The sequence below is a fragment of the Falco punctatus genome (assembly GCF_963210335.1).
Source record: "Falco punctatus genome assembly, chromosome: 20".
In the NCBI taxonomy this organism is placed as follows: Eukaryota; Metazoa; Chordata; class Aves; order Falconiformes; family Falconidae; genus Falco; species Falco punctatus.
In genome coordinates this window covers 3,678,718-3,703,198 of record NC_137600.1, presented here as the reverse complement: position 1 = coordinate 3,703,198, position 24,481 = coordinate 3,678,718, and the positions used below count along the sequence as shown (strand labels likewise).

At 65.8% G+C, this 24,481-nt stretch overlaps 4 protein-coding genes across 17 annotated transcripts in view; 3 read left to right on the top strand and 1 right to left on the bottom strand.

Moving 5' to 3' along the window:
• Positions 1-237: 237 nt before the first annotated feature.
• On the top strand, positions 238-7,588 carry PDLIM2 (PDZ and LIM domain 2). Its single transcript, XM_080370502.1, has 10 exons — positions 238-385; positions 1,809-1,915; positions 2,482-2,633; positions 2,971-3,040; positions 3,122-3,213; positions 3,311-3,356; positions 4,915-5,069; positions 5,368-5,513; positions 5,594-5,699; positions 6,941-7,588. The coding sequence occupies exons 2-10, from the start codon at positions 1,823-1,825 to the stop codon at positions 7,134-7,136; spliced, it is 1,056 nt and encodes a 351-aa protein (XP_080226628.1). The 5' UTR covers positions 238-385; positions 1,809-1,822; the 3' UTR covers positions 7,137-7,588.
• A 125-nt stretch (positions 7,589-7,713) lies between these two features.
• Positions 7,714-12,713, top strand: LOC308055900 (uncharacterized protein C8orf58 homolog). 11 transcript variants are annotated; one of them, XM_080370492.1, is made up of 5 exons: positions 7,714-8,850; positions 11,239-11,927; positions 12,029-12,116; positions 12,198-12,301; positions 12,386-12,713. In XM_080370492.1, the coding sequence occupies exons 1-5, from the start codon at positions 8,802-8,804 to the stop codon at positions 12,467-12,469; spliced, it is 1,014 nt and encodes a 337-aa protein (XP_080226618.1). In that variant the 5' UTR covers positions 7,714-8,801; the 3' UTR covers positions 12,470-12,713. The 11 variants fall into 11 exon arrangements, with proteins under 11 accessions (XP_080226618.1, XP_080226627.1, XP_080226624.1 ...); XM_080370501.1 differs by having other exon boundaries at positions 12,383-12,713; XM_080370493.1 differs by lacking the exon at positions 7,714-8,850 and adding an exon at positions 9,255-10,536.
• Positions 12,714-13,743: 1,030 nt separating this feature from the next.
• On the top strand, positions 13,744-18,454 carry CCAR2 (cell cycle and apoptosis regulator 2; the record flags this gene model as incomplete). The annotated part of the gene is given in 6 exon segments (XM_080370363.1): positions 13,744-13,908; positions 15,557-15,613; positions 15,615-16,061; positions 16,245-16,478; positions 16,481-18,274; positions 18,326-18,454. Coding segments are annotated over 5 exon segments (1,089 nt in total). The 3' UTR covers positions 16,667-18,274; positions 18,326-18,454.
• The window catches only part of BIN3 (bridging integrator 3), a 41,025-nt gene continuing 34,931 nt past the window's right edge, over positions 18,388-24,481 (bottom strand). For all 4 annotated transcript variants that reach the window (XM_080370399.1, XM_080370400.1, XM_080370402.1 and 1 more), the window contains 2 exons: positions 24,206-24,340; positions 18,388-18,689 (listed from right to left, as the gene is read on the bottom strand). In XM_080370399.1, the coding sequence (XP_080226525.1) occupies positions 18,543-18,689; positions 24,206-24,340 (282 nt within the window). In that variant the 3' untranslated portion in view covers positions 18,388-18,542. The remainder of the gene's footprint in view (positions 18,690-24,205; positions 24,341-24,481) is intronic.

The following is a 24,481-nucleotide window of genomic DNA, read 5'->3' as shown; positions in this document are numbered from 1 at the left end:
GGCAGCGATGCTGTGCGGGGTCTGATACTGCGGGGCAGCGATGCTGTGCGGGGCAGTGATGCTCTGCGGGGTCTGATACTGTGCGGGGCAGTGATACTGTGCGGGGTGTGATGTCCCGGGGGGGCTACGTGGTGCCGTGGGGCATCCCCCCGGCCCGGCCCCGTTTCCCGGCCCTCCCGCCGCCCCGGGCCGTGCCGTGCCGAGCCTGCCCCGCTCCGTGCGCCCCGTCGGGGCGGCCGTGCCCGCAGACGGCGCTGCGGAGCTGCCGCCCGGCCCGGCCCGGCCCCGTCGGGCTCCGCCGGCCCCTTCCGAGGGGGAGGCGCCGGGGCCGGGGCCACGCTCGGCTCCGCCGCCCCACGGGGCCGCCCGGCTCGGCCGCCCGCCGGTGAGTGCGCCCGGGGGGGCTGCGGGGGGCACGGAGCGGGCCGGGGCGGGGGGGCTGACCCGGTATGCCGCCGGTGCGGGGGGGGCATCCCTCGGGGATGCAACCCCGGGGGTCCCGGTGCTGCTCCACCGGGCAGGGGAACAGGAGGGAGCGGGCAGCGTGTCCCGCGAGTGTGTCCCCATGGCCCCCCATGGCCCCGTGTCCCCTGGCATCGCCTGTCACCCGCCGTCACGCCTCGTGGGGTGCCAGGCGGCACCGCCAGCCGCCACTGCCACAACAGCATCGCTGCGTGCCAGGCAGAGCAGGGACCGAGGTGGGGTGCAGGGAGCGAGGCGGGGGGCAGGGACTGCAGGAGGGGGAGGGCTGTTGGGGGGGCTCTAGGGGTCGTGTTCAGCCGGCTGTCGGGGTCCCTAGCATGGCAGAGCTCGCTGCCCAGGGATGCTGAGCGGGCTGGCGGTGGGGAGGGGGTTTGGGGTTTGTGCCGGGTGCGGTGAAGCCCAGCCCAGGAAATTCTTCCAGGCAGCCTCTCAAGCCCCTCTTTGTGCGCTTGGGATTTTTAAAATGCCTTCCCCGGCGGTTGCGGGCAGGGTGCTGAGCTCCTGCAGCCACCCCGGGGCTGAGCCGGCAGCATCTGGCCCGGCTGCGGCGGGACTGGATGGGGCTGGAGTGGTGCAGAGCAGCTGGGCAGGGGGCAGGGATGCCAGACGTGACATTTAGGGGAGGGGGCTGCCCCTTCCTATAGATCCCATCAAAGCCAAGGGCTGCCGCGCTCACCGGGGTGCCATGGGGACCCCGTGCCACCCCGGGGACCCTCAGCATCCTTCACCCGCATGGCTTTGCCGCAGGACAAGGGGCTTGGGGTGGGGGCTCTTGCAGCTGTGCCGCGTGCCCGGACCCCCGCCGCGGTGAGCAGCAGGATCCGTCCCTCGCCGGCCACTGGCTGCCCCCACAGCCGCGGCCTCTCCAAACCCCACTGGCTTGGCCTTGCCACGCCGCGCCGCGGTGCCGGCCTCGCTGCCAGGGCTGAGCCGCTTTCCTGCCTTGCACAAGGCCGGGGGGCAGCGGGGTGACCTCGTCTGCCCCATCCCGCCGCAGCCAGGACCACCTCATCCCTGGGGGGGGGGGCAGCAGGGGAGGAAGCCACCAGCCTTCGCCGGGGGCACCAGGGGCAGCAAGAGGAAGCGGCGGTGGCTGCCAGCACCCTGCGACGCGCGAGGACGCGGGTCCCCTCCCCGGAAGGAAGGCGCTGCCAGTCTCCATCAGCCCCGTGCTGGGGACCCTCGGGGTGCGGGGCTGGGGGCTGGTGGGGTGCAGTGGGGACGGGGGGAGGCCGCCGGTGGGTGGAGGAAGGAGAGGGCTCTCCTCTGCCTCATCCCCTCGTCCCCCTGAGGTTTGCTGACACCACGGCTGCCTGCCCGCCCAGAGCCACCCGCTGCCATGCCGGTGACGGTGACCTTGGCCGGCCCGGCCCCTTGGGGCTTCCGCATCACCGGGGGAAGAGACTTTGGGAAGCCCATCACGGTCTCCAAGGTAAGAGCCCCCCACGCACTTTGGGAAGCCCATCGCCCTCTCCAAGGTAAGAGCCCCCCACGTGCCCCCAGCCCCAGGGAGGGCTGCGGGACGCTGGGCGGGCGCCGTAGCCTGCTTCAGGGAGCCGATCCTGTTTGCTGTCCTTGAGGGATCCTGCTCCGTGGGAACAGCCCCACGGCAGGCGATGGTGCCTGCGCGGGGGCTCACGCTGCCCCTGGGCTGGGCAGGGCTGGGCCGGGTTTCCGACTGTTGTTACCGTGGCCATGGTCCCCCCCTTGCTGGTGAACGCCCCAACAGAGGGTCTGGCATTGTTTTGGCAGGGCCGTAAGGACCCCGGTGGGTGGGAGCATCCTGTGGGGTGGGATCTGGGGACTGGCATGGAGCTGGCTGCGCCCAACCGTGTGCCGGGACCTTGGCCATGGTGATGCACGAGGGCTGCATGAGGGGATGCTGCGCCGCTTCCCTCCGGTGTGCACGGGGTGGAGGGGTGGCAGGGGAGGGGGCTCACTGCTCCAGTACCTCCCAAATAACACCGGGGCTGTCCCCATGTCCCCTTCTCTGTGGAGGTGACGGAGCACGGGAAGGCGGCTGCGGGTGGCCTCCGGCTGGGGGACATCATCGTCAGCATCAACGGGGAGGGCGCAGCCGAGATGCTCAACGTGGAGGCGCAGAATAAGATCAAGCAGAGCCCTGGGCAGCTCCAGCTGCAGGTGGAGAGGTGGGTGCTGTGATGGCTGGGGTGGCAGCCCCACTGTCCCCATGCGGGCTGGGGTCCCCAGCCAGGCCTGTGCCGGTTGTTTTTCCCTTCCAGCAACTCTTGGGGTTGTGCCATCCCCCCAGGAGCATGTCTTGGCTCTGTAATTAGAGAGTCAGGCGGTAACGAGGCCAGGCAGCCCTGGCAGCCGTTACCTGGCTGACTGGTCCCAGTTGGGGGCCTGGAGCTGCTGCCTCTTGCCACCTCCCCGGGGGGCTGCAGGGAACGGTCACGCCTGGGTGCACGGGGGCTGCGTGTTCCTGGGGCTGACGCAGGACCCCCAACCTCCCTTGGTTCCCAGGTCCCCGATGCCACCTCCCAGCCACACGAACGGGGACACCTCACCGGAGAGGCTGGCCACACGCTTTCAGGTGAGCCCCGGGCAGCCCCCGCACACCCTGGACCCCCACCCGGGGCTGGTTTCAGCCGCTGGCATCTCCCTCCCTCCCCAGGATGGGCTGCGGATGCAGGAGGAGAGCCAGGGCACCCTGAGAGCCTCCTACTCCAGCCCAGCATCCCTCAGCCGCCCGCTCAGACGCAGCAGGTAAGGCCGGACCCAGCTGCGTGTGGGGCTGAGGGGGTGGGCAGGGGTCTGGGCATGGCCAGGGACTCTGCTGATGGGCTCCATCCTCTCCCTCCAGCTCACAGCCCCTGGAGGAGGAGTTCACCTGTCCCAGCCTCTGCCAGGTGAGCAGGGAGCTGGGGGGCTGCGTGGGGTCAGGCAGAGATGCTGAGGGGTGCACCGTCACCCTCTGCAACCCAAACTGTCACCTTTGCACCCCCCAGAGTCACCCTTTGCAACCCAAACCGTCACCCTTTGCAGCCCCATTGCCACATCATCACCCAGCCCCACTCTGCCTGGGGGACCGCGTCAGTGCCGGTGCCGCCGGGACCCCCCCGCCGCACTGGCAGGCACCCCTGCACCCCGCGGGCACCGGCACACCTGGCCGGGGATGGTTTTGCTCGCTCCTACCCGGCGCCTTTTGGCAACGGCGCCAGCCTGGGGAGGCCAAACCAGTTTGGGGAGGCAAGGCCCTGCGCCCGCGAGCCCGCGGCACTGGGGTGTTGGCAGGGCTGGGACCCACGGCTCGGTGCACCCCCAGCAGCACCCGCCGCGCTGAGATGCCCGAGGAGCGGGACCGGGATGCTTGGGAGGGGGGATGTTTCCCCCACCACCCGGAGGGGTCCTGGGATGCCTATGGCCACCCCATCCCTCCCCGCCGCGGTTTTGGGCGGCTGCTGCCCCCCCCCCGCAGGGCAGCCGCTGGCTCCGGGGTTGATGTCTCCCTCCTCTCCTCCCTCCCCGCTTTCTTTTTTCTTTTTTCGTGTTTTTCAAGCCCAAATTGGGAAGCGCGGTGGGAGCAAGGCCCTTCCCAGCTGCCTTTGGCCGCGGCCCCGGCCACCCCTTGGCTCCTCCGGCCGCCCGCTCCCTCCTTCCTCCCCAGCCCAATTCTTTGCTTCGGTGCCAGCCCCAGGGGGGGTCACTCCTTGCCCCGAAGACCCCCGCCGCGGGGCTGAGGCTGTGCGGGATGCCGTGCCCAAAGCCCCCTGCCCCAGGGGGCGGCGGGGGGGTGGGCTGCCCTTGACCGGCGCTTTCCATCCCACCCCAGGCGGGCTGGCGCTGGGTGCCGGCGGGGCCAAGGCCAAGGCCAAGGCGCCTGGCTCCACCCGTGCCTAATTTTAGCTCGTCCCTCGCCTGCTCGTGGCCCCGCAGGACCCCGCTGCCGTACTTGCTCCCTCTCCGCGGGGTCTGGGCAGGGGGGTCCTTATCCCCGGTTTGCATCTGCGTGGCTGCTGCTCCCGGGAACATCGGCTTCCACTTAGCCGGGTTTCGCCCTTCCTGCCTCGCCAGGGCTGCTAAGCAGGAGCAGATGCTGGAGAGGGGACGGGCGCAGGCGCAGGGTTACTGGGGTGGGGAGCAGTGGGGGTGCTGCCCCTGCCCCTCCGCAGGGTCCTGCTGGTCCCAGCTTGGGAGGAGAAGCAGCGGCCCCGCGCCGAGCCGTGGAGCATCCCTGCATCCCTCCTGGGAGCAAGGTGGGGGGCCCACCCCTCTTGAAAAAAGCCCCCACGCCAGGTCCGGGTGTCCCCAGGGTGCCGGGGAGGAGCGGGGGGGTCTGCAGGCACCCTTCCCTTCGAGCCGCCATGCTTGCCCCCCGGCCTCGGGACGTGCTGGGGGGCTGCTGTGGCATCCCCCCACCCAGCCCCAGCCCCCCGCACCCCTCCAGCATCTCTCTCCCCTTGCCAGGAGCGAGGAAGCCTGAGCCACCAGAACAGCCCCCCGGGGTCGGTCCTGCCTGTACCCCCCTGCCCACCCTCACCGGGGCTTGGGGTCCCCCCGACCCCCTGGGAGACATGCAGGGAGCAGCACCGCTCTGGGCCCTCCCCCAGCCCCTGCAACAGGTATGGAGCGGGCTCAGGGCTCAGGGTGGGGGGACACAGAAGCAGGGAAGCCCCCAGCCCCGTGCACCCATCCTGGTGTGGCGGCCCCGCACCCAAGGGTGCATGCTGGGTGCTGTTTTGCCGTGCAAAGGGTTAACCCACCCGCGAGGCGTGGGAGGGCCGGGCAGGCTGGGGCAGCTCCCCAGGGTGGAGAGAGCAGGTGGTGGGGTGCAGCCCCACGAACCCAAGCGTCTGGGGGCTGGGATCCCCCCCCACCCCCCTCCCTTGCATCCCCCCACCCCGGGGTGCTGTCCCCCAGCCTGGGTTCGGAGCCGGCCATGCGGCGCTTGGAGGAGGATTCCGAGGTCTACAAGATGCTGCAGGAGAACCGGGAGCTGCGGGCGGCCCCACGGCAGTCCAGCACCTTCCTCATGCTGCAGGAGGCCCTGGAGGACGAGGGCGGAGGTGAGGGGGGTACTGGGGGAGATGGGGGGGGGGTCTGGCCAGGGGGGTGGCGGGATCCTGATGGCCTCGTCTCCCCGCAGCTGGACTTACGGCCCCTTTTCCCAGCCGGCTCTCACCCAGCACCCGCAAGCCCGTGGCCGGTGTCCAGAAGCTGCACGTCTGCGAGAAGTGCGGCAGCACCATCGCGTGAGTGGGGCTGGGGGCTGGGGGGGGGCCTGGGCAGGATCGGTCCCTGCCATCACGCCCAGCAGGGAGTAAACGGGCCTGATCCTGGGGGGACACAGGATGCCCCGCTGATGCCCCCCTCCCTGTGGATCCTGGGGGGGACACGGGGTGCCCCGCTGATGCCCCCCTCCCTGTGGATCCTGGGGGGGACACGGGGTGCCCCGCTGATGCCCCCCTCCCTGTGGATCCTGGGGGGGACACGGGGTGCCCCGCTGGTGCCCCCCTCCCTGTGGATCCTGGGGGGGACACGGGGTGCCCCGCTGATGCCCCCCTCCCTGTGGATCCTGGGGGGGACACGGGGTGCCCCGCTGATGCCCCCCTCCCTGTGGATCCTGGGGGGGACACGGGGTGCCCCGCTGATGCCCCCCTCCCTGTGGATCCTGGGGGGGACACAGGGTACCCCGCTGATGCCCCCCTCCCTGTGGATCCTGGATGGGACACAGGGTGCCCCGCTGATGCCCCCCTCCCTGTGGATCCTGGGGGGGACACAGGGTGCCCCGCTGATGCCCCCCTCCCTGTGGATCCTGGGGGGGGACACGGGGTGCCCCGCTGATGCCCCCCTCCCTGTGGATCCTGGGGGGGACACAGGGTACCCCGCTGATGCCCCCCTCCCTGTGGATCCTGGATGGGACACAGGGTGCCCCGCTGATGCCCCCCTCCCTGTGGATCCTGGATGGGACACAGGGTGCCCCGCTGATGCCCCCCTCCCTGTGGATCTCGGAGGGGGCCACGGGGTGCCCCGCTGATGCCCCCCTCCCTGTGGATCCTGGGGGGGACACAGGGTGCCCCGCTGATGCCCCCCTCCCTGTGGATCCTGGGGGGGACACAGGGTACCCCGCTGATGCCCCCCTCCCTGTGGATCCTGGGGGGGCCACGGGGTGCCCCGCTGATGCCCCCCTCCCTGTGGATCCTGGGGGGGACACAGGGTGCCCCGCTGATGCCCCCCTCCCTGTGGATCCTGGGGGGGACACAGGGTACCCCGCTGATGCCCCCCTCCCTGTGGATCCTGGGGGGGCCACGGGGTGCCCCGCTGATGCCCCCCTCCCTGTGGATCCTGGGGGGGACACGGGGTGCCCCGCTGATGCCCCCCTCCCTGTGGATCCTGGGGGGGACACAGGGTACCCCGCTGATGCCCCCCTCCCTGTGGATCCTGGGGGGGCCACGGGGTGCCCCGCTGATGCCCCCCTCCCTGTCTCGCCCAGGACGCAGGCAGTGCGGATCCAGGACGGCCGCTACCGGCACCCATCCTGCTACGCCTGTGCCGACTGTGGTCTCAACTTGAAGATGCGGGGTCACTTCTGGGTGGGCGATGAGCTGTACTGCGAGAAGCACGCCCGCCTGCGCTACCAGGGCACTCGGGGGGGGGCCGCCACCCCCCCTGTATCCCCCCACTCCTGAACCCCAGGCACTGGCACATTGCAATGGGGACCTCGCCGCCCGCATCCCCCCATGTCCCAGGGGGGCAGCATGCACCCCGTCCCCCTCCCCAGAATGCCCCCCCAGCCCCGCTGCTTTGGTAGCGTGGGGGTCTGTGGGAGGGGAGGCGTTGGGCTGGGGCTGTGGGCATCACCAGGCTGTGGATGGATGGGGGGGGGACACACGCACTGCAGCCACCCACCTTTGCCCTTGCTGTGTCAGTGTGTGTGATGAGCTGGGTTGGTTCTCAGCCTGCGCTGCAGCAGCTGCACATGCCTGGGGACACAGCGGGGACACGGTGGGGGGGGCACAGGGACGCCATCGCACTTAGGTACCGGAGAGGGGGCTGGCACCGCTTTGTACACTGACTGCAAAGAGCTTCTCTGAGATATTAAACCAGATCTCTATATAAATATAATATATATTTGCTCCGCTCCCATGTCTGGTCTGTGCGGGGCTGGGGGAGGGCAGGCAGCCCATGCCCTCCCTGGGGGCTGGGGACAAGTGGGCTTCCCCCCCAGCCCCAGGGTGCAGGACCCCCCAGCCCTCCTGCATGCACCCCTAGCAGCAGTGGGGAGCTGGAAGGAACCCCTCCAGCCCGGGGGGAGGCTCCAGGGCTTGGCAGGGTGCAAAGGGGCTGCAAAAGGTGCAAAAGGGCAGGGTGCAAAGGACCCCATGCAGGGGTCCGGTGCCCTGGTGATGCACAGGGATGGGTGCCAGCTGCTCCCGAGGTTCCCCGTGGGGCTGGAATGTCCCCTCCCTGCTCCGGGTGTCCCTGGGAGGTGTCAGGGATTTATTGCAGGTTGTTGGCCAGGGCCTTTGTCCTGTGGAGGCCCAGGTGGGCTCTTATCACCGCTCCCCACCCTGCGTGCCTGCCTGCAGGAGAAGGGCTTTGCGGTTATCTGGGCTTTGCAGTTACCGGCAACTCCTCGCCGAGTCTGGGGGAGAACCAGCCCCTTCCCACGTCCCCCCGGCAGCAGGGACAGCCAGCATCCCTGCTCCCCTGGCTGTCCGCACTGGGCACGGTGGCATCCCTGCTCTGCTGCCCCATGGGTGCTCGGGGTGCGCCGCAGCCCCCCGTGTGCCCTGAGCTCTCACCATCCAGGCACCAAATCCCCCGGGAGGGCTCAGGCCCCGGCCCAGGCACCCACCAGGGGGTCCCTCAGCCCCCAGCCCCTATCAGGTAGGGGTCAGGCAGGCCGAGAGCCCCCCGCCTGCAGTCCCTCCACGCTGTCGGCACACGGTGGCTCGACTGAAGCATCCCCAGGGCAGGAGGGATGGAGGTGGTCCAGCCTGGCAGCGTGCCCACAGGGAAAGAAAAAAAAAAAAAAAAAAAGAATAATAATAAATGCTTCTCCCTCGAGAATGGGGGGCGGGAGCCACCACCTTGGGCTAACACAGCCCCGGGCTGGGCTTGGGGGCAAAGGTGTTGCCTGGGTAGGGGGCGGCCCCCCCCCCCCGCCCCGCCCCGGGGCTGAGCCGCCCCTCGGAGCTGCCCTATAAAGCGGCGGAGGAGCAGCGGGGCCGCTGCCGTCGCCCTGCCCTGCCCCTGGTGCAGCCCTGCCCCCCTCCCCGGGTCAGCCACCCCCCGTTCAGCCCCCCCCCACCGGTGCAGCCCTGCCCGCCCCCGGGGCGTCCTGTCCGGGGATGCTGCGCCGCCGGGGAGTCTTCAGCGTGGAGCCGCTCTGCGGCCGCGGTGAGTCGGTGGTCCCTGGGGCTATGGGGGACCCCCCACCATGTAGTTGGGTGTGTGTGTGTCCCTGGGGTCTGGGCTGGATTTGGGGTCCTCTGGTGCCCCCAGCCTGTGATGCTCGTGCTAGAGGAGATCCTCAGGGATTCCCTGATTTGTGGCGTCTGTGCTGGAGGGGGAGCCCTGGGGGTCCCTGGTAGCCCAGTTTGTGGTGTCTGTGCTGGAGGGGGAGCCCTGGGGGTCCCTGGTAGCCCAGTTTGTGGTGTCTGTGCTGGAGGGGGAGCCCTGGGGGTCCCTGGTAGCCCAGTTTGTGGTGTCTGTGCTGGAGGGGGAGCCCTGGGGGTCCCTGGTAGCCCAGTTTGTGGTGTCTGTGCTGGAGGGGGAGCCCTGGGGGTCCCTGGTAGCCCAGTTTGTGGTGTCTGTGCTGGAGGGGGAGCCCTGGCACCCCCCTATTTGTGGCGTCTGTGCTGGAGGGGGACCCTGGGGGTCCCTGGTACCCCAGTTTGTGGCGTCTGTGCTGGAGGGGGAGCCCTGGCACCCCCCAGTTTGTGTTGTCTGTGCTGCAGGGGGACCCTGCTACCCCTGTTGGTGGTGTCTGTGCTGCAGGGGGACTCTGGGGGTCCCTGGTGCCCATAGTTTTTGCCTCTCTTGCTGGGAGGGGCCCAGGGTGCTGGCTGTGCTGGGAATTCAAACTAGGTTTTGCTTTCTAGTGTTTGGGCTGGTGGGGCTGAGCCTGCAGCAGGGCTGAGCCCCCTGGGACCCGTGTGCTGTGCGGGGGTCCCAGGAACCCATTCCCCGGTGCTATGTGCCCCCCGCCCAGGCTGTGCTGGGAGCCCCCTCCAGCAGCAAAGCTGGGGGGTGTGGGGGGTGCTGGGGGCCTGAGCTGGACCTGCAGGCTCAGGGGGGGACTCCCACGGAGGCGGTTTGAGTTCTCACGGTGATGGGGACCCCCCTGCCCTGCCCTTTGTCACCCAGTGGGGCTCTGAGCCTTGGTGAAATCCCTTCGGTGACGAGGCAAGCGTGGTGGCCCGGGGGCAAGCAGCCCCTCAGCACAGCACGTGGGGCCACCCAGTGCAGCCGGTGGCCGTGGGGCACGTGGGCTCCCGTGGCCATGGGGCGCGTGGGCTGCGGGCTGCGGCAGCCGGCCGTGCTGGGGCGGAGGGGCTGCCCCACGGCATTGCTGGCATTCATGTGGCCGCTGAACGGCTGGATTGTCCGCCAGCTGGCCGCGACCTCCTGGTGCTGGCCGCTGTGCCGCGTGGGCACCGGTGTCACCAGCCCACGAGGGATGCGCGGCGAGCGGCTCCAGGATGTGCGGATGCGCAGGGGTAGGAATGTGGGACCACCAGGGACCCTTGGCTGGTGAATCCCACCCCTGAGCGGGCTTTCCCGAAAGCGGTGGGATTCATCCAGCACCTGGCTGCCTGCTGGCACCCAAATAACCCTCTCGCCTTCCCAGTTGGGGCGGGAAGGGAGCCCTTAACCACCGGTCCAGCCAGTATCGCCGATCCCAAATCCTGAAAGGAACCAGTTGGGAACCAGTCCGGTAATGAGGTGCCTCTGGATATGGGGCCCGTCGCCGGCTGGGGTGGCTATAAAAGGGAGCGCTGGGACGCGCGCCCGGCAGTTGGCTCCAGCTTTCGGCGATGTGGGGTGGCTCCCGAGCCGTCTGGAAAAGGAGGTTCAGCTGCTGTGAGTGCATGTGGCAGGGGGGACCCCCAAGTAGGGGCTCGCCGGGGGCGGGTGGGCAGCTCTGCACCCTGAGCTGGGTGTCCCGGAGGTGCCGAAGCTTCGCGCCTCGCTGAGCCCTGGCTGGGAAACGGGGGCGAGTGGTCTGCATAAGGAGGGCCAAGACCCCCGCCCATGGGCTGCAATCCCACCGGGAGCTGCAGGGTGATGGTGGTCCCATCCTGGTGGTGACGCTGCCCTGGCTGCAGGGATGAGCGTGAGGAGCTGGTGGTCCCATCCTGCAGCCATCCCATGGCGGGGGGAGGACGGGTGACACGCTGCCGTGTCCTGGGTGGGCTGGCACCCAGCTGGAGTGTGGGGAGGGGAGGGCAGCGCTAGTGAGCCCCAGGTTGGGGTGAGGGTCGTGGTTGCTCCCCCTGGGCCACTTGGGAGCGGGGGGTGGGGCTGGGGGCGGGCGTGCTTCTGGGGCGCAGTGACACACGCTGCTGTCGTACGAGCATCCCCTGCTGTGGGGACCCTCCGGAGAGGGGTCCTGGGCAAGGGGTGCTGTAACCCCGCATGGCAGCAGGGAGGGCGGCCTTTTGGGGGGGCTGGAGAGGCTGGGAGGGGTGGTGGTCCCGGGCATGCAGGGGTGGTGAGCACCCCGTCCTGCCTTTGCCTGGGGACCCCCACCCGACACCCCCCCGGCTCTCCTTTGCCCCACAGATGGTCCCTGGGAGACAGCAGAGAGCTGCGTGGTGCGCACCTCCGCCAGCGTGTACCGCCGGCTGCAGGAGAGCCCCCGGCAGCCCCCGGTGGGGATGAGCGCCTGGGGACCCCCCGTGCCGCCCCCCCAGTCCCCCGGCAGACCCCCGGCGGGCGGGCGTCTCCTGGAGTCGGAGGACTCCGGCGTGGAGATGGCCAGCAATGACCACTCGCCCTCCACTCCCCTGGGCTCCGAGAGCAGCTTCTCCCTTGATGGCTTCCCCCGGGAGAAGACCCCCCTTGGAGAGGAGCGGGGCACCGAGCCCCCCCGCCCCCCCCGCAGCCGCTCGGCCAGCAAGAAGCTGGTGCAGGCGGTGCAGCGCAGCAGGAGGCAGCGGGCACCCGGCCGCTGCCCACGCCAGCTCGGCCGGCGTGGGATGGACCTAGGGGTAGAACCGACGCGGGAGCCAGAGAAACCCACCATGGAAGACCCTGAGGGAGCGGTGCGTGGCGGGGAGCGAGCGGCTGGGGGGGCTCGGTTGGCTGGTAGCCTTCAAACAGCCGTTTGCCCGCAGGCCGTGCCGGGGCAGGGGCTGCGGTACCTGGAGCACGTCTGCCAGATGCTGGAGCGCCTGGCCCGGCTGCAGCAGGACAACCGGCTCCTCCGGCAGCAGGCGACCGATGGCCGGCACACCCGCCCTGACACCACGGTGAGGGCTGGGAGGATGTGGTGGTGGTGGTGGTGGGGGGACACGGGGAGGGTGGTGGTGGGGGTCCCAGCTCAAACCGTGCCTCTCCTCCTCACCCACAGCCCACCCAGGAGCTGCCAGGGCGGGATGCGGCTGCTTGGAGGGGTGAGGGGTTCCGGCCGCGCTCCTGCTCGGACAGCCAAGCGCCAGGTGAGTGGGGTGGGAGGTGGGGGGAGGGGGCTGTGCCCAGCCAGACCCCCACACTGCCTTTGTGTCCCCCTCCCCACACAGCACCCGACGCCGGGCTGTGCCGGAGGACGTGGGGGCACTCTGCCAGCTCCCCCAGCCTGCTGGACCCCCCCGAGAGCAGGGCGTGCGCCCCGGCACCCGACAAGGTATGGGCTGGGGGGCGGTGGGGTGAGGTGGGGGGCCACCCACGGACCCCCCCCCCCCCCCCTCACTGACTGTCTCCCCAGCAGGACGGCCGCTCGCACTGGGGCCGGGTGAAGGTGCTGCTCACCCGCCTGACCCGCCGCTCGCTGCGGGGCAGCCGATGCAGGTAGGGCTGGCGGGGGGGGTCCTGCTCCGGCTGCCCCTGGATGGAGGAGCTGCATCACACCTACTGCATCACACCCCACTGTATGACGACACGCCCACCCGGGGCCGGTCCCCGGCCCGGCACCCCCCCACTCTTCTTTATTTTTAATTTCCCCCCCCCCTCAAATAAAACCTTCTCACTGCCAAAGAGGTGGCTCTATGCGAGGTGATGTGCCGTTGCACGGTGATGTTGGCCCTCGGGGGGGGTGGGACGGGCTCCAGGGGGATCCTACTGCTTCAAGGAGTGGGGGGGGGGGTGATAAGGTTTGTCCAGACCCCGCTGCTCCCCCACAGAGCTGCCGCCGCGGGTGGGTGGGGAGGGGGCACCGGGGATCCCCACCGGAGCCGGGGGATGCTCCCAGTTGCATGGCAGGTGGGGAAGGAGCAGCAGGGTGCTCCTTGGGGTGGGCAGCAGCTGGTGAGGGTGTTTGGGGGGGGGACGGGGCTCGGGGGTGGTCTTCCAGCTCTGGTGAGGAGGGGGCCAGGCCTGGGGATGCTGTGCTGTGGTGCTTTGGTGCTGGTGGAGCCCCTCATCGTGCCGTCGGGTCTGTGCGGCGAAGGCCCATGTACCGCAGGTGGGAAGATGCTGGTGAAAGCTGCCAGGTGCCCTCCCACCAGGTACCCCATTATCCCCCCTGTCCCCCCTTTTTCCTGGTCATTTCCTACCATGACTTGTTGGATTTTTCCCTCCCCAGCCCGGGCCATCCCTGTCAGCATCCTTGGAGCCCGGCTGCTCCACCCTCCTGCATCCCACTGCTCCTTCCCGGGGGACGTGAGCGCTCATCCATAATGCGGGGATGGAGGGGTGGCAGGGGGTCTCTGGCGGTGACCCCAGGGAAGGATCTGTGTTGCCCCCTCCCCAGCAGTGGATGGAACCTCTCCCCACCACCCCTGGCCACTCACCTGAGCCACCCGGGGCGAGGACCCAAGGGCAGGAGTGACTCGGGTGGATGGCAATGACGGGGATGTGTCCCCCAGATGATGTGGGCATCTGGGCAGCCCCCTCCCCTGCTGCCCTGTACCACCTGTGCCTTTTGCAGGTGCTCTGGCCACACAGTGATATTTTTTTTTGGGGGGGGAGGGGGATATTTATGGTCGGACAGGATCCCCCTGGTTTCTGCAAGTCTGGGGGCAGCCAGCGCGGTGCTCCCACACCACATGTGTGGGGACTGCTTTTGGGTGAGCCCCAGTGCTATCGGTGCAGTTCCCTGCCTTCAGCCCCATCGGCAGCACCAGGAAGATGGTACAGCAGCATCTGGCTGCCCCGCAGCTTCTCCCACCTCTGCCTGGGCTGGCTGGATGCTGTCCCCTTCACCGGTGGCACCTCAACTGCTTCCTGGTGGCTGGCCCCGAAGAGGATGCTGAGGCTGCTCTGGATGATGCCGATTCTGCTTTTGGGGCCGAGGTGAGGAGGAGGGAGGTCTGCTCTCAGCGCCCCCAGGTCACCTGGCGCGAGGGAAGGCTCCCGAGCACCCGCCAAAGGAAACAGAGGTGCGGACCCAGGTGTGTGCTGGTCTTGGCATTCCCAGCAAGGGTTAATTCACCCCATTTTGGGGGAAAGCCCTTCCGTTTGGCAGTATGCTGTTATCTGCGCTTACTGCTGGACTGGTGTGGGATGGCATCTGCCACACCTGGCTGTTTCTTGTCCCCAAAGGCAAAAGGGACTTTAGGGAGGAAAGGGGACAGCCGGGATGCTGCGACCGGGCTGACCGCCTGCCTCTGCCTGGTCCCTCCTGGGGGTGGAAGAGGATGAAGCTGTGCTTCTCGGTGGGGCATGGTCCCCATCACGGGACAGCCTGTGACACCCCGACGCTGACCCCACGGTCCTGGCGTGCAAGGCCACTCGTGTGGCACAGGCTGAGCTGCACCAGGAGGCAAGTGCCACCAGCTGGGGCACCTCTGAGCGGTGGCATCCCTCCCCTCCGCTTCTTGGAGCTCCGAGCGCTGATGCACTTCCCTCGGTAGCGTTCCAGAAATCCAGGCTGAGAGCACGCCACATTGTAGAGTTAATTTTTGCCTTTCTGCGAGCTCTCCCTATTAACGTTGGGACCTTGTGGGTGGTGCGAGCAACCAGTAATTATCCACTTCTGCTATGTAAGATGGAGTCCTCCTCCCCAGCCCGGCGCGGAGAGCACGCAGCGTGCGTCCCTGCCGGCGTGCAGACCCAGCCCTGGCAAAGGGCCGCTTGTTCAGGAGCAGGTTTCTGGATGACAGCAGAGTTTGCACCACCAGGAACGCTCAGGTTAAGTTTCCATCGGTAAAACCCAGCTCTGGAGTGCAGGGACAGCAGGAGGAGCTGATGGCACAGAGCAGGAGCCAGGCTTTGAGCAGCTCTGGGGCTGCAGGGCGTAAGGATGCACTGGATGCAGGAGGCAGGTTGTTGGGGATGAGGTGGCAGGGGAGGGCTGGCAGCCCTGCGCAGGGTGACACAGCGATGCAGATGAAGCCACGAGGGAAGCCAGGTGGATTTCGGAGAGCTGAGGTGGGGTTTAATCCAGCCAAAGGGCACTGCAGACCACCCCTGCGAGGCTGCCAAGGACCTCTGCCCACTCAGGAGCCGGCGCAGGGTCTGCCAGGGCTCAGCTCCCCACACGTCACCCATGGAAGAGCGTGGCCCTCGCTCGGGCTCCTTGCATGGCAGTTATATATAGCATCCCTGCTCTGGGTAACCGTGGCAACTGATTTTATTTTGCTTAAACCTGGCCCGGCATGTGATGCGGTTGGGAAGGAACAGCTGAGGGGAGATGAAGTTCTCCGTGCCGGGTGCTGGGGGAGAAGGCTTGGCTCGGTCCCAGCAGTGACTGCATGGGATCTGGGTGTGGGCTGGGCAGGGGATGCTCTCAGGCTCGGGTCTCACACTGTGTCCCTGCAAATGGTCTCACTGAGGACAGTCACCAGCCTTTCCAGGACCTGTCGGGGCTCTGGTCCTGCTCCCTTCACTCCTCTCTTCGCAGCCAGCAGCAGGAAGGTGTTATGGGGGTCCAGCTCCTTGCTTTCTGCTGGACAACCTGGGGCATGCCTGACTGTTCCGTGCTGGGGGTCCAATTTGCCAGTTCAGGCACCAGTGGGAGGTGGTGGTGGTTTTCCTGCCAGGCACCTGGGGCTGCGTGCCCTTCCCTGGAGGAGTGGGAAGCCTTGTGCCAGCCCAAGGCAGAGGAGGGACCCTCGTTGCCTCCATCACCAGCAGCAATGCCCATGATGGTGAGGCTTTGCTGTGGTGCTGAGCGTGGTGATGCCGGGTGCCGTCCAGCTCAGATATCCCAAAAGGTGCCTTTCATTTCTGCAGGTGCTTGGACAGGGCTGTGTTTTGGAGAAGGTGAGATCCTGCTCTGGGTGACCGCTCCCAGCACCTTCTATTCCTGCTCCCACCTAAACCAGGCAGTTTTTAGCAGGTGGTGGAGGCCCCGGAGCAGCACAGAGCTGCCCCAGGCACCACCAAGCTACTGCCGGAGCCTGAAGCCCCTGTGGCCCATCCCCAGGGAGCCAGGCAGGCTGTCTGCTCCAACATCCCCCCCTTTACCCTGCTGGAGTGCAGGAGGCGGTGGAGCAGCTCTCCTCTGAGGTAGGCTTGGCACAGCACGGGCAGGCAGGTCCCTGGTGCCCCTCTCCCTCCCCGATGTGGCTGTGATGGTGGCTGAGTTCTTCCAGGAGATGCTGCAAGCACTACAAGGGGCTCCTGGTCTTTCTGGAGAAGAGCTGCTGGAGATCAGGAACCTGGAGCCATCAGGAGGATGGTGAAAGAAAAGGCTGAGCAGATGTAGGTACATAGCTGGGGGGAACCCAGTGTCCCTGGTGCGATCCCGCTCGTCCTGGGAACTCTTAAGCACAGCCTGCATCCTGCTCCGCGGTGCTGGTGCCTTGGGGAGGTTGGCTTCTCCTATCCCGAATGCGCACGTCCGTGTTTCAGCAGCCAAGGCTCCGGACCCAAGCGCTGTCCTGCCCCTGGATGCTCTCCTGGCCTTCATGTACTTTGATTTTTAAATTTCTGTGGCTGCTTGCACCGAAGGGAAGAGGAGCTCTTCGGTAAGCGTGGGGATGATGCCCTCAGGGTGAAGCTTGTGCTGCTGGAGATCCTGCGGTGGGTGACAAATCGTTCTTGTTCCAGGAAACCTCTCTGTTGCTTCCTGCCCTGGCCCACATCACCCACACTGTCACGGCGCTGAACCTGGGGAAGCTGCTGGAGAAAGCTGAGCAGCCAACTCGTATCTGGAGAGCAAAATCCACATGCTGGAGGTGAAGCTGGGTAAGCCGGGGTGGGATGTGCAGGGATGTGGGGTGCCATCTTTGCAATCTGCTGCTGACCCCCTCTCCTCTCTTCTGGGCTAATGACTCTCAGATGAGGACCAGGCCTCCAGCAGGAGACAGTAAAGCCTTCGCCTGCCTGGATGTCACGAAGTGGGGTGGTAGATGGTGGCAGGGTCCCCTCAAGCCTCTTCTGTCCCAGCCCTCTCCTTGTGGAGGTGGACAGGCAGAGCCACGGCAGCCGTAGGGATGCGCAGGGTTTGCTCTGATCGATCGGTTGCCTGTGTTCGACGCAAAGCTCTTACGTAGCGAGTCTCGCGCATGTCGGTGACAGGGCACGGGCCACCTCGCTGCTCGGAGCTGGACACACAGGCAAGGGACAGACAGTCTTGTTTAGGATGGAGGGTCCCAAACGGGGGGGCTCGCTGTGCCACAGGCTGCCCGGCGGCTCAGAGTGGTCCCTGGATGCTGCCACGCCTGCAGCAGGTCCCTTTGCCGCAGTTACCAGCTCCGGGCTGTGCCAGCCCTGTAACCGCTCTCCAGCCCTTTATCCCACGCAGCAGCGACTCATCCCAGGACACGGAGGGCAGCAGCATGAGCTCCTGCAGCCTCACCGTGTACCGAAAGCCACCAGCTCGGGATCAAATCCCCTGTCTTTGACTGTAAAACTGTTACTTCTTGTGCTTTGCTGCAGCCGCTTCCTTTCTGACTCTCCTCGGGGGCTGTTCAATCCCTTTTTTTTTTTCTCTTTCCCACACTCTCCAGCCCTGTAATACCTTTCTTAAAACCACCCCGGTTCCGCTGCAGCGGGAGGCCAGGCAGCCCACGGGGGGGGCAGCCCCGGGTCGCCCCCCCCCCCCCCCCCCCCGGTGGCAGTGGCTGGCAGGCGGCGGCAGAGGGCGGCAGCAGCTCGGTGCTGGCACCGCGGACCCCGGGACACGCACCCCCGGCCCTGCTCTGCCAAAAACTTTTATTACAGAAGAACAGTGGAGCCCCCTGCCCCACCCCCTCCCGGCAAAGGCATAGTGCAGCCCCCAGACCCCGCTTTTCCCTGGGTTTGCTCCAGCCTGGGTTGCATTTCCCTTTCGCATCCCCCTGGGGTTAGGGTTAGGGGGACTTCGCACTGTTCCTGCTTAAAATGGAGTGGATCCAGAGCACGGCATCACTCAGTGCTCAGCACGGCAAGCGCAGCCCTTTCATCACCCTCTCCACATGCCTCAAAAAATGGAATTCGAATGCTTTTAACCTCCCCCGGGGGGCTACTGGCTCCTAAGGCACAAAATGAACAGCCCAGCAGGAGTGGCCCCATCCTCCTGCTGGAAAGGTAAGGAGCCAGGGCCTGATCCGGAGCTGAGGTGGGGAGGGGGAGTGCTGAGCCAACACACCTCTGATGGTGTGGCATCGAGCTGGGGCCTGGGAAGGGCCAGCAGCATCCAGCCCACTCCCCATTCCAGCTGAGCGGGACGGCTCCCTTCCTGGCTCTGCTGCAAGCCCCTATTTAAGGCAATACCTGGCTGGGGGGGGGGGCGGTGGGGCACAGACAATCCAGACTTTGGAAAATGGCTGGCTGGGGGAGGGAGCCCTCCTGTGCCCCCCACCCTGGCCCCAGGCAACACCTTGTCCCAGCAGAAGGGCAAAGCCACGGGGGCAAAGGGAGCAGCCAGCGGTTAAAGCCTCCCCCCCCTCCGCCCTTCCCCCAAGTCCATCCCTGGGAGGGAGGAGGTGGGGAGCAGCTGAGCTGGGGGTTGGGGGGTGGTGGTGGAATTTCCCAGTCCCTTCCCCATCACCAGCATCTGCTCAGTCATCGGCCACGATGGACAAAGCCCGCAGCTCGCTCAGCTTGGCATCGTTCTCCCTCTCCCGCTGCTCATCACTCAAGCCGGGCCGGTCAATCTGCGCCGTCAGGTCCCCGAAGATCTTGTGCATCTCCGTGTAGTAGACAACCTGTTGGGGGGTGGGGTGAAGAAAGATAGGGGGGCAAGTGGGGCAGGGGCTGGGTGGGGGGGTGTCTCCTCCCCATTCCGCTGTGGGAGCCAAGAGGTGCGGCACTGCCCGAGCCAGCCCCTTGCCTTAGCATTTCTGTTTCTAAAATAGCTTCCTCCCATGTGTTAATACCACCCCCTTGGATTATTACAACTCAACACATTTTAATAACATGCTGCCCTTCTCTGCTCGCTTCCCATCTGGGGAGCTGCACACACGGGGCTGCCACCAGCACCCGGCACCGCCGTGCAGCCGCCAGCCCTGTGCCACAGCCGGGCTGTCCCCTGCCTGTCACCCGTCCCAGCGGCACCGGGACGAGCCGCCTGCCCACGCTGCCTGGCTCTGCAACAGGTCCCTGCTCGCCGGGCAGGGGCAGGGCAAGCATGGCGAGCATCGCGCCTGGCAGCACCATACCCTGCATGAAGCAGGGGGAGGGGTGTTTTAATAATGTGCTAATTAGCACCGCCAATTAACTCCGCAGCGAGCAGCGCTTCCCCCGGAGCGGGAGCCAGTGGGTCAGCGCAGGCAGATGGCACCGAGCTGCCTGCTCGGGCACAGGCCCTTGCCGAAGGAAAGCCGCGGTGCCCGGTGGGCACTGGCAGCGAGCCCCTGCCTGCAGGAGCCCCCCGGCGCTGCCGGCAGGGTGGCAGAGGTAGACCCCCACCTCGAAGGGCTGCTGGGCCCTGCAGGAGTAGCCCGACGGGGATGCCTGGCCTGGGCAGCCCCCAGCTCTGGCGGGGAGGGATGGGGAAGCGCTGGCTGCTGGTGCCAGCGTTGCCCCCATTTCGCAGAGGGGCACAGGCGAGGCTCGGTGGGCACCCGGGGCCGGCCCCAGCATCTCCAGCAGCGCCAGTGCAGAGATATGCACAGTCTCCATGGAGACCGGCTCCCCTAATCCTGCTCAAAGTGATGCTTATTTTGGGCAGGGCTGAGGGGAGATGCTGGGGACCCACATGCCTTTGCCAGCTGCCTGCATCCCCCCCACCCTGCCACCCTTCCCTGGGTCCATCTGTACCAGGGTGCGGCGGGGGCTGCTCCACAGCCGGGTCTCCCCACGCAGTGGGCGCTGGGTGATTCAGCATCAATGCTCATTTACACAGTGACTAACGAAACTCACTCCACGGCGGTGGGGCCGAGCAGGCAGATACGCGGGCAAGAGCCCCCACCCCGGCCCTGCTGCAGTCAACAAATCACAGTCCTGCAGCCAGGTCACCCCAAAGCAGCCAGGTCACCCCAAAGCATCCACCCCCACCGGTTGCAGCCCCCAGTCCCACGCAAGCAAGAGATGCTGCCCCGAGCTGAAAACACTCGCCGCCGCCGTAGTCCCTCGGCAATGCCTTGGGTGAGCACGGATCCCGGCCGGAGGGCTGCAAAGCTGGGCGCCGCAGCTCTGGAACAGCCCTCCGTGTCCCTCATCCCCAGCCCAGCATCAGATGGGCTCGGTTCAGTCACATATGGCCATGCAGCATTGCCAATTCCGGCACAGAAAAGGCGCCGGCACGTTGAAACGAATCTCCCCGGGGTGGCAGGGCCGGAGGCAGCTGCATGCAGCCGGGAGAGCTGCTGCGCCCCCCCCCCCCCCCCGCCCCCCCCGAGATTGCCCCCCAAGCCCTGGCCACGCCAGCATCCACCTTGTATTGAACAGGCAAAGCATAGCAAACGTTTTGGTCGCTGCCCCCCCCCCTCCCCGCTACCGCCCACGTGCCACAGCCAGTGAGCCCTTCCTGCGGGAGACACCGGGTCCCTGGGGCCCAGCAGGTCTCCTTGGGGATGCTCTTCTCCCCCAGTAGGACCCAGTGCCTAACCAGTAGGCAGTCATCCCGGCTGTCAGCATGCGTCTCCATCCGAGCCTCCCGTGCTTGATCAATGTGATCCCACAGGCACTGATCCCCTGATGTTTTTCTCCCGTTGAAATACGGGTGAAAACCATCACCGCCTCTATGGAGAGAGGAGGGGGTCTCTGGGGAGGGGAGGCACCCCAAACCTCTGGGCACTGACAGCTCCAGCAGCGGGGGACCCCGCCACACAGCAGGCAGCTCGCCCTGAGGCTGCCACCGTGGTACCTGCTGCCGGCAGCCCTGTGCCTGCCTGCAGCTCAGTACTTTTCCAGCTATGGATACCATATGCTCCATCCCCATCCCATCAAATCCCATCTCCAACTTGCCTTTGAGATCGAGCCAAGGGCCCCGGGTCCACCTGTCTTGAACTAATTTTGTTTCGGGACACCGTGTTCTCCTGATTTTCTATAGGTCGCGTTTACAATGCCACAGCCGGGCAGCGGCAGTTTGTGTTTGTGTCAGCCCTACACAAAACAAAAGCCCGGGGTCGCTGCCAGGGCCAGACTGCAGAGCCTCACCCCAGCCCACAGCACTGCCCCAACGCAGTCCCACCTGGCAAGCCCCATCTTTTTGCCCATTTCATTAAAAAAAAAAAAAAACAAACCACAAAAGTATCATGTTTTCTAGCTGCAAAATAAAGCGCAAGGTGGGAAGGAAGTGTTGTTCACGTGCTCGCACCGGCAACAGAGCTCCAAATCTCCCCCTTTCATCTTCATGTGACCACTTCAAAGTCCCCAGCCAGGGAAATATTTGCCTCCGTTGGCTTGGCCCAGGCACGTGGGTGGACAGAAGTATTTGGTGTTGAATGTTACAGCCCCTGCGAGCTCCGGGCATGTCATGCTGTCAGAAGACACCCGGCACCGGGGCCCGCGGCCAAGCTGTGCCATGGGAACCCAGCCACCCGGCGAGAAGGTCTTGGAGGGTCTCGTTGGGTCAAAGCCATAAACCTGCTGCTCCAGAGCTGGTTTGAAGCAGGGTCCTTCCTTTGCCACGGCACGGCTTGTTCCCAGAGAGGCAGCCGGTCCATTCACAGCTTCTCATGCTGGCTGGTGCCACTTGTCACACACTTGTCTCACTTTTAAACCCCCTGCTTTCTCCAGGCCCCCCAAAGGGGAAAACTATATAGTTTTGCACCCAGGGCCACCTTCAAATGGCAGGTTCGACCCGGAGACAAGCAACAGCAGAGTCAAAGCCCCAGCCATGGTGCCAGCTGCTGGCAAGGACAGAGCCAACCCCAGCCTCCCAGTCTGCCTCTTGCCTTGAGGGATGCAGGCTGGAGCCCCATCAGCCAACCATCGCTCCTAGAGGTACCCGCAGAAGAGGCTGAAAATAGAAATTCCATTGAGTAACACGAAACCCCCGAGATGTTAAATAAGCTCAATGAGGCACGGAGGGAGAGATAACCCGGGAAGCAGCGTCGGGATGAATGGGGCTGGCTGGGGGCGGCAGCAGAGCCCGTCACTGTTCACATGCCTCCCATCTCCGGCTCAGACCTGGGATGTGGGGATGGGGATGCTCCCGGCATCACCGCAGCAGCCCCCCGGCTGCCCCCCCGCCCTTGCCCAGGTCCCTGCAGGTGAGCAGCCGCTGCGGTGGTGAGTCAGGGCTCCTGGGTGCTATTCCTGGCTTGCCACTGACTCATTAAGTTACCTTGGGCAAGTCGCTTCCCTTCCCTTTTTTATTTCAGCCACCTGCGATGGGGGAAACACTGCACAGCCCCCCGGCGAGAGCTCCTGAAAGGGGGGAACATGGCCTGAGCCCAGCCTTGGCACAAATGAGTCGTTAGGGGAGTGCCGAGCTCTCCTCCCAGCAGCGGAGATGCCGCCGTACCGGTGCATCCCTCCCGGGGGGTGGAAGGATGCAGCCAGTGCTGGGAAAGAGGGATGCGGCTCCCATCTAAGGTTGGCGGGGAGGGCGGGATGTGACATGCTTTAGCATCCATCTGGGACCAGCTTTAGTCTAGCCTACGAGAGATGCATCAGCTTTGTTATGACGCTGCCTCTTGGGTATTAAACACGAGATTTTGCTCGCTTTTCCTAACAAAAATCCTCACCTGAAGAGAGGCAGGGCAGACGGCCAAGGAACAAAATAGAGGATTCCCCAAGGAAGAAGAGGGTACAAACGGGGAGCCTTGCAAACAGCCCCAGCAACAGCGCCCTGCCGCTCCCTGCTCGCATCTCCCGAGCACATCGCTCCCCCCGAGCTCGGGAGCCAGCTGGCAGCCGGGAGCCAGCACGAGCGAGGCGAGGGACATCGTGGCCAAGGACAGAGGGGCAAAGCCACTCTCTAAGGAAACTGCCAGCGGATCACAAACGCCCAGACAGGGCAGGCGGCATTTGGGTTTCAAGGTCTCATCCAAACAACCCACCCACCCACAGCGAGCGGCCGGAGAGGGTTTGCAGGGGGAAGGGCAAGCGAGATTTTTGTGGTGGCTCCAGCGAGTCTGCTTATTTCGGCTGGAACAGGGAGCCCCGCGCGCCCGATTGCTAAGGGAACAGCAAGAACAGCATCCCCAGCACCCACCCAGCCGGCGGCAGGGTGCATCAGCACCATCTGGTAGGTGAATCAGCCTGCAGACAACTTGCTGGCAGCTCTGCGGAGAACCCCCCCCACCCCCCACCCCCCCGAACACCACCCCAAGTCGGAGGTGAGATGAAACACGTGCTCTTTGCACCTCCTTGCAGCCACCCCGCCGCACCTGTGTCACTGCAGCAGCTCCCTTCCAAAAAACACCATAGGAAAACGCCCACACCAGGAGCAGCACGTGGTTTCGCCCACCTCCTGGCACTGGACCACCCCATGATCCAGGGCACGAAGTATGCCTGAGATGCCAGAAGTTCAAAGCTAGATTAGATCCCAATAACGCTCTTCTCCAGCCTAAAGAAAAGGGCGAGAGAAGGAAGATGGAGGAGGAGCGGCAGCAAGCCACGGAAGGAAGCTGGAGGATGGAAATTAAAGCAGGCTGTGGTTTATTTAGGCCACCCCTTCCTGCAAATCCTTGGTGTGGAGATCACACAGCAGCCTCCTCTATCTCTGCCAGAGCACACGGGTTCTGGTTACCAAGAGCCAGAAAAGCCCCTTCAGAGGAGCCGTGAGCATCTCACCATCTCAAACGAGAGCCAACCCTGAGCTCAGGACGCAAAGAGACCACGTACCCAGAGGAATAAAGTCATCAAATACCAGCGGCGAAGGTATAAGCAGGGCTTGCGCTGCATTACACACACAACCGTGTGGGACAGGACATCACACATGTACCAGCAGTGTCCCTGATATGAGGCGGATCCATATAAACCAGCAAAAACTCACGGCCAGTTGCCCCTTCTATCTGCCAGCCAGCACCACATCACCGAAGGTACCAGTACCAGTACGTGCCAACCTGCTCTTCTGCCAGGACAAGGTCCTGCCCAGCATCCCACCCGCCCCCACACTGCTCCCCATGCCCTCTCACCGCTCTGTAACGAAACTGCTGGAGGTATGGCATTTGGGTGGAGGATCGCTGTGTGTTACCTGCGTGTGTCACTCGGCTCGAGAGGTACCTTGCTCTAAGAGCAATCCACACCCAGGTGGGACCCCAGAAGCTCCCTTCTGCCCTTCTGTCCCACCAAAGGGACACCTGGCTGACAGGGGACAGCACCTCACCTGCGCCCGGACTAGCGACTCAAAGCTGGGTTTGAAGTAATCGATGCGGCTGCTATAAAACTTCGGCATTTCCTCCAGGAGCTGCTTGTTTTTGGCTTCAAAGTCCTCCTTCACTGGCCTCAGCTCTTCACGGGCCTGGGAAAACAGAGAGGATGGGGAGTCAGACATCTGGGAAAATGTCCTTCCTTTGGGCAGACCTGCAGAGAGGCCCCCCAGGCCAGCAGGCTGCTCTGCTTTGACCCAAGGACAACCAGCAACCTGCTAACAGAGCCTGGT

Coding starts and splice junctions, on each gene's coding strand:
- PDLIM2 (XM_080370502.1), top strand. CDS start 1,823: ATGCCGGTGACGGTGACCTTGGCCGGCCCGGCCCCTTGGGGCTTCCGC. Junction 1,916..2,481: donor AGCCCATCACGGTCTCCAAG/GTAAGAGCCCCC, acceptor TTCTCTGTGGAG/GTGACGGAGCACGGGAAGGC. Junction 5,070..5,367: donor TCCCCCAGCCCCTGCAACAG/GTATGGAGCGGG, acceptor GCTGTCCCCCAG/CCTGGGTTCGGAGCCGGCCA.
- LOC308055900 (XM_080370491.1), top strand. CDS start 8,802: ATGCTGCGCCGCCGGGGAGTCTTCAGCGTGGAGCCGCTCTGCGGCCGC. Junction 8,851..11,238: donor GGAGCCGCTCTGCGGCCGCG/GTGAGTCGGTGG, acceptor TTTGCCCCACAG/ATGGTCCCTGGGAGACAGCA. Junction 12,302..12,382: donor GCGCCCCGGCACCCGACAAG/GTATGGGCTGGG, acceptor CTGTCTCCCCAG/CAGGACGGCCGCTCGCACTG.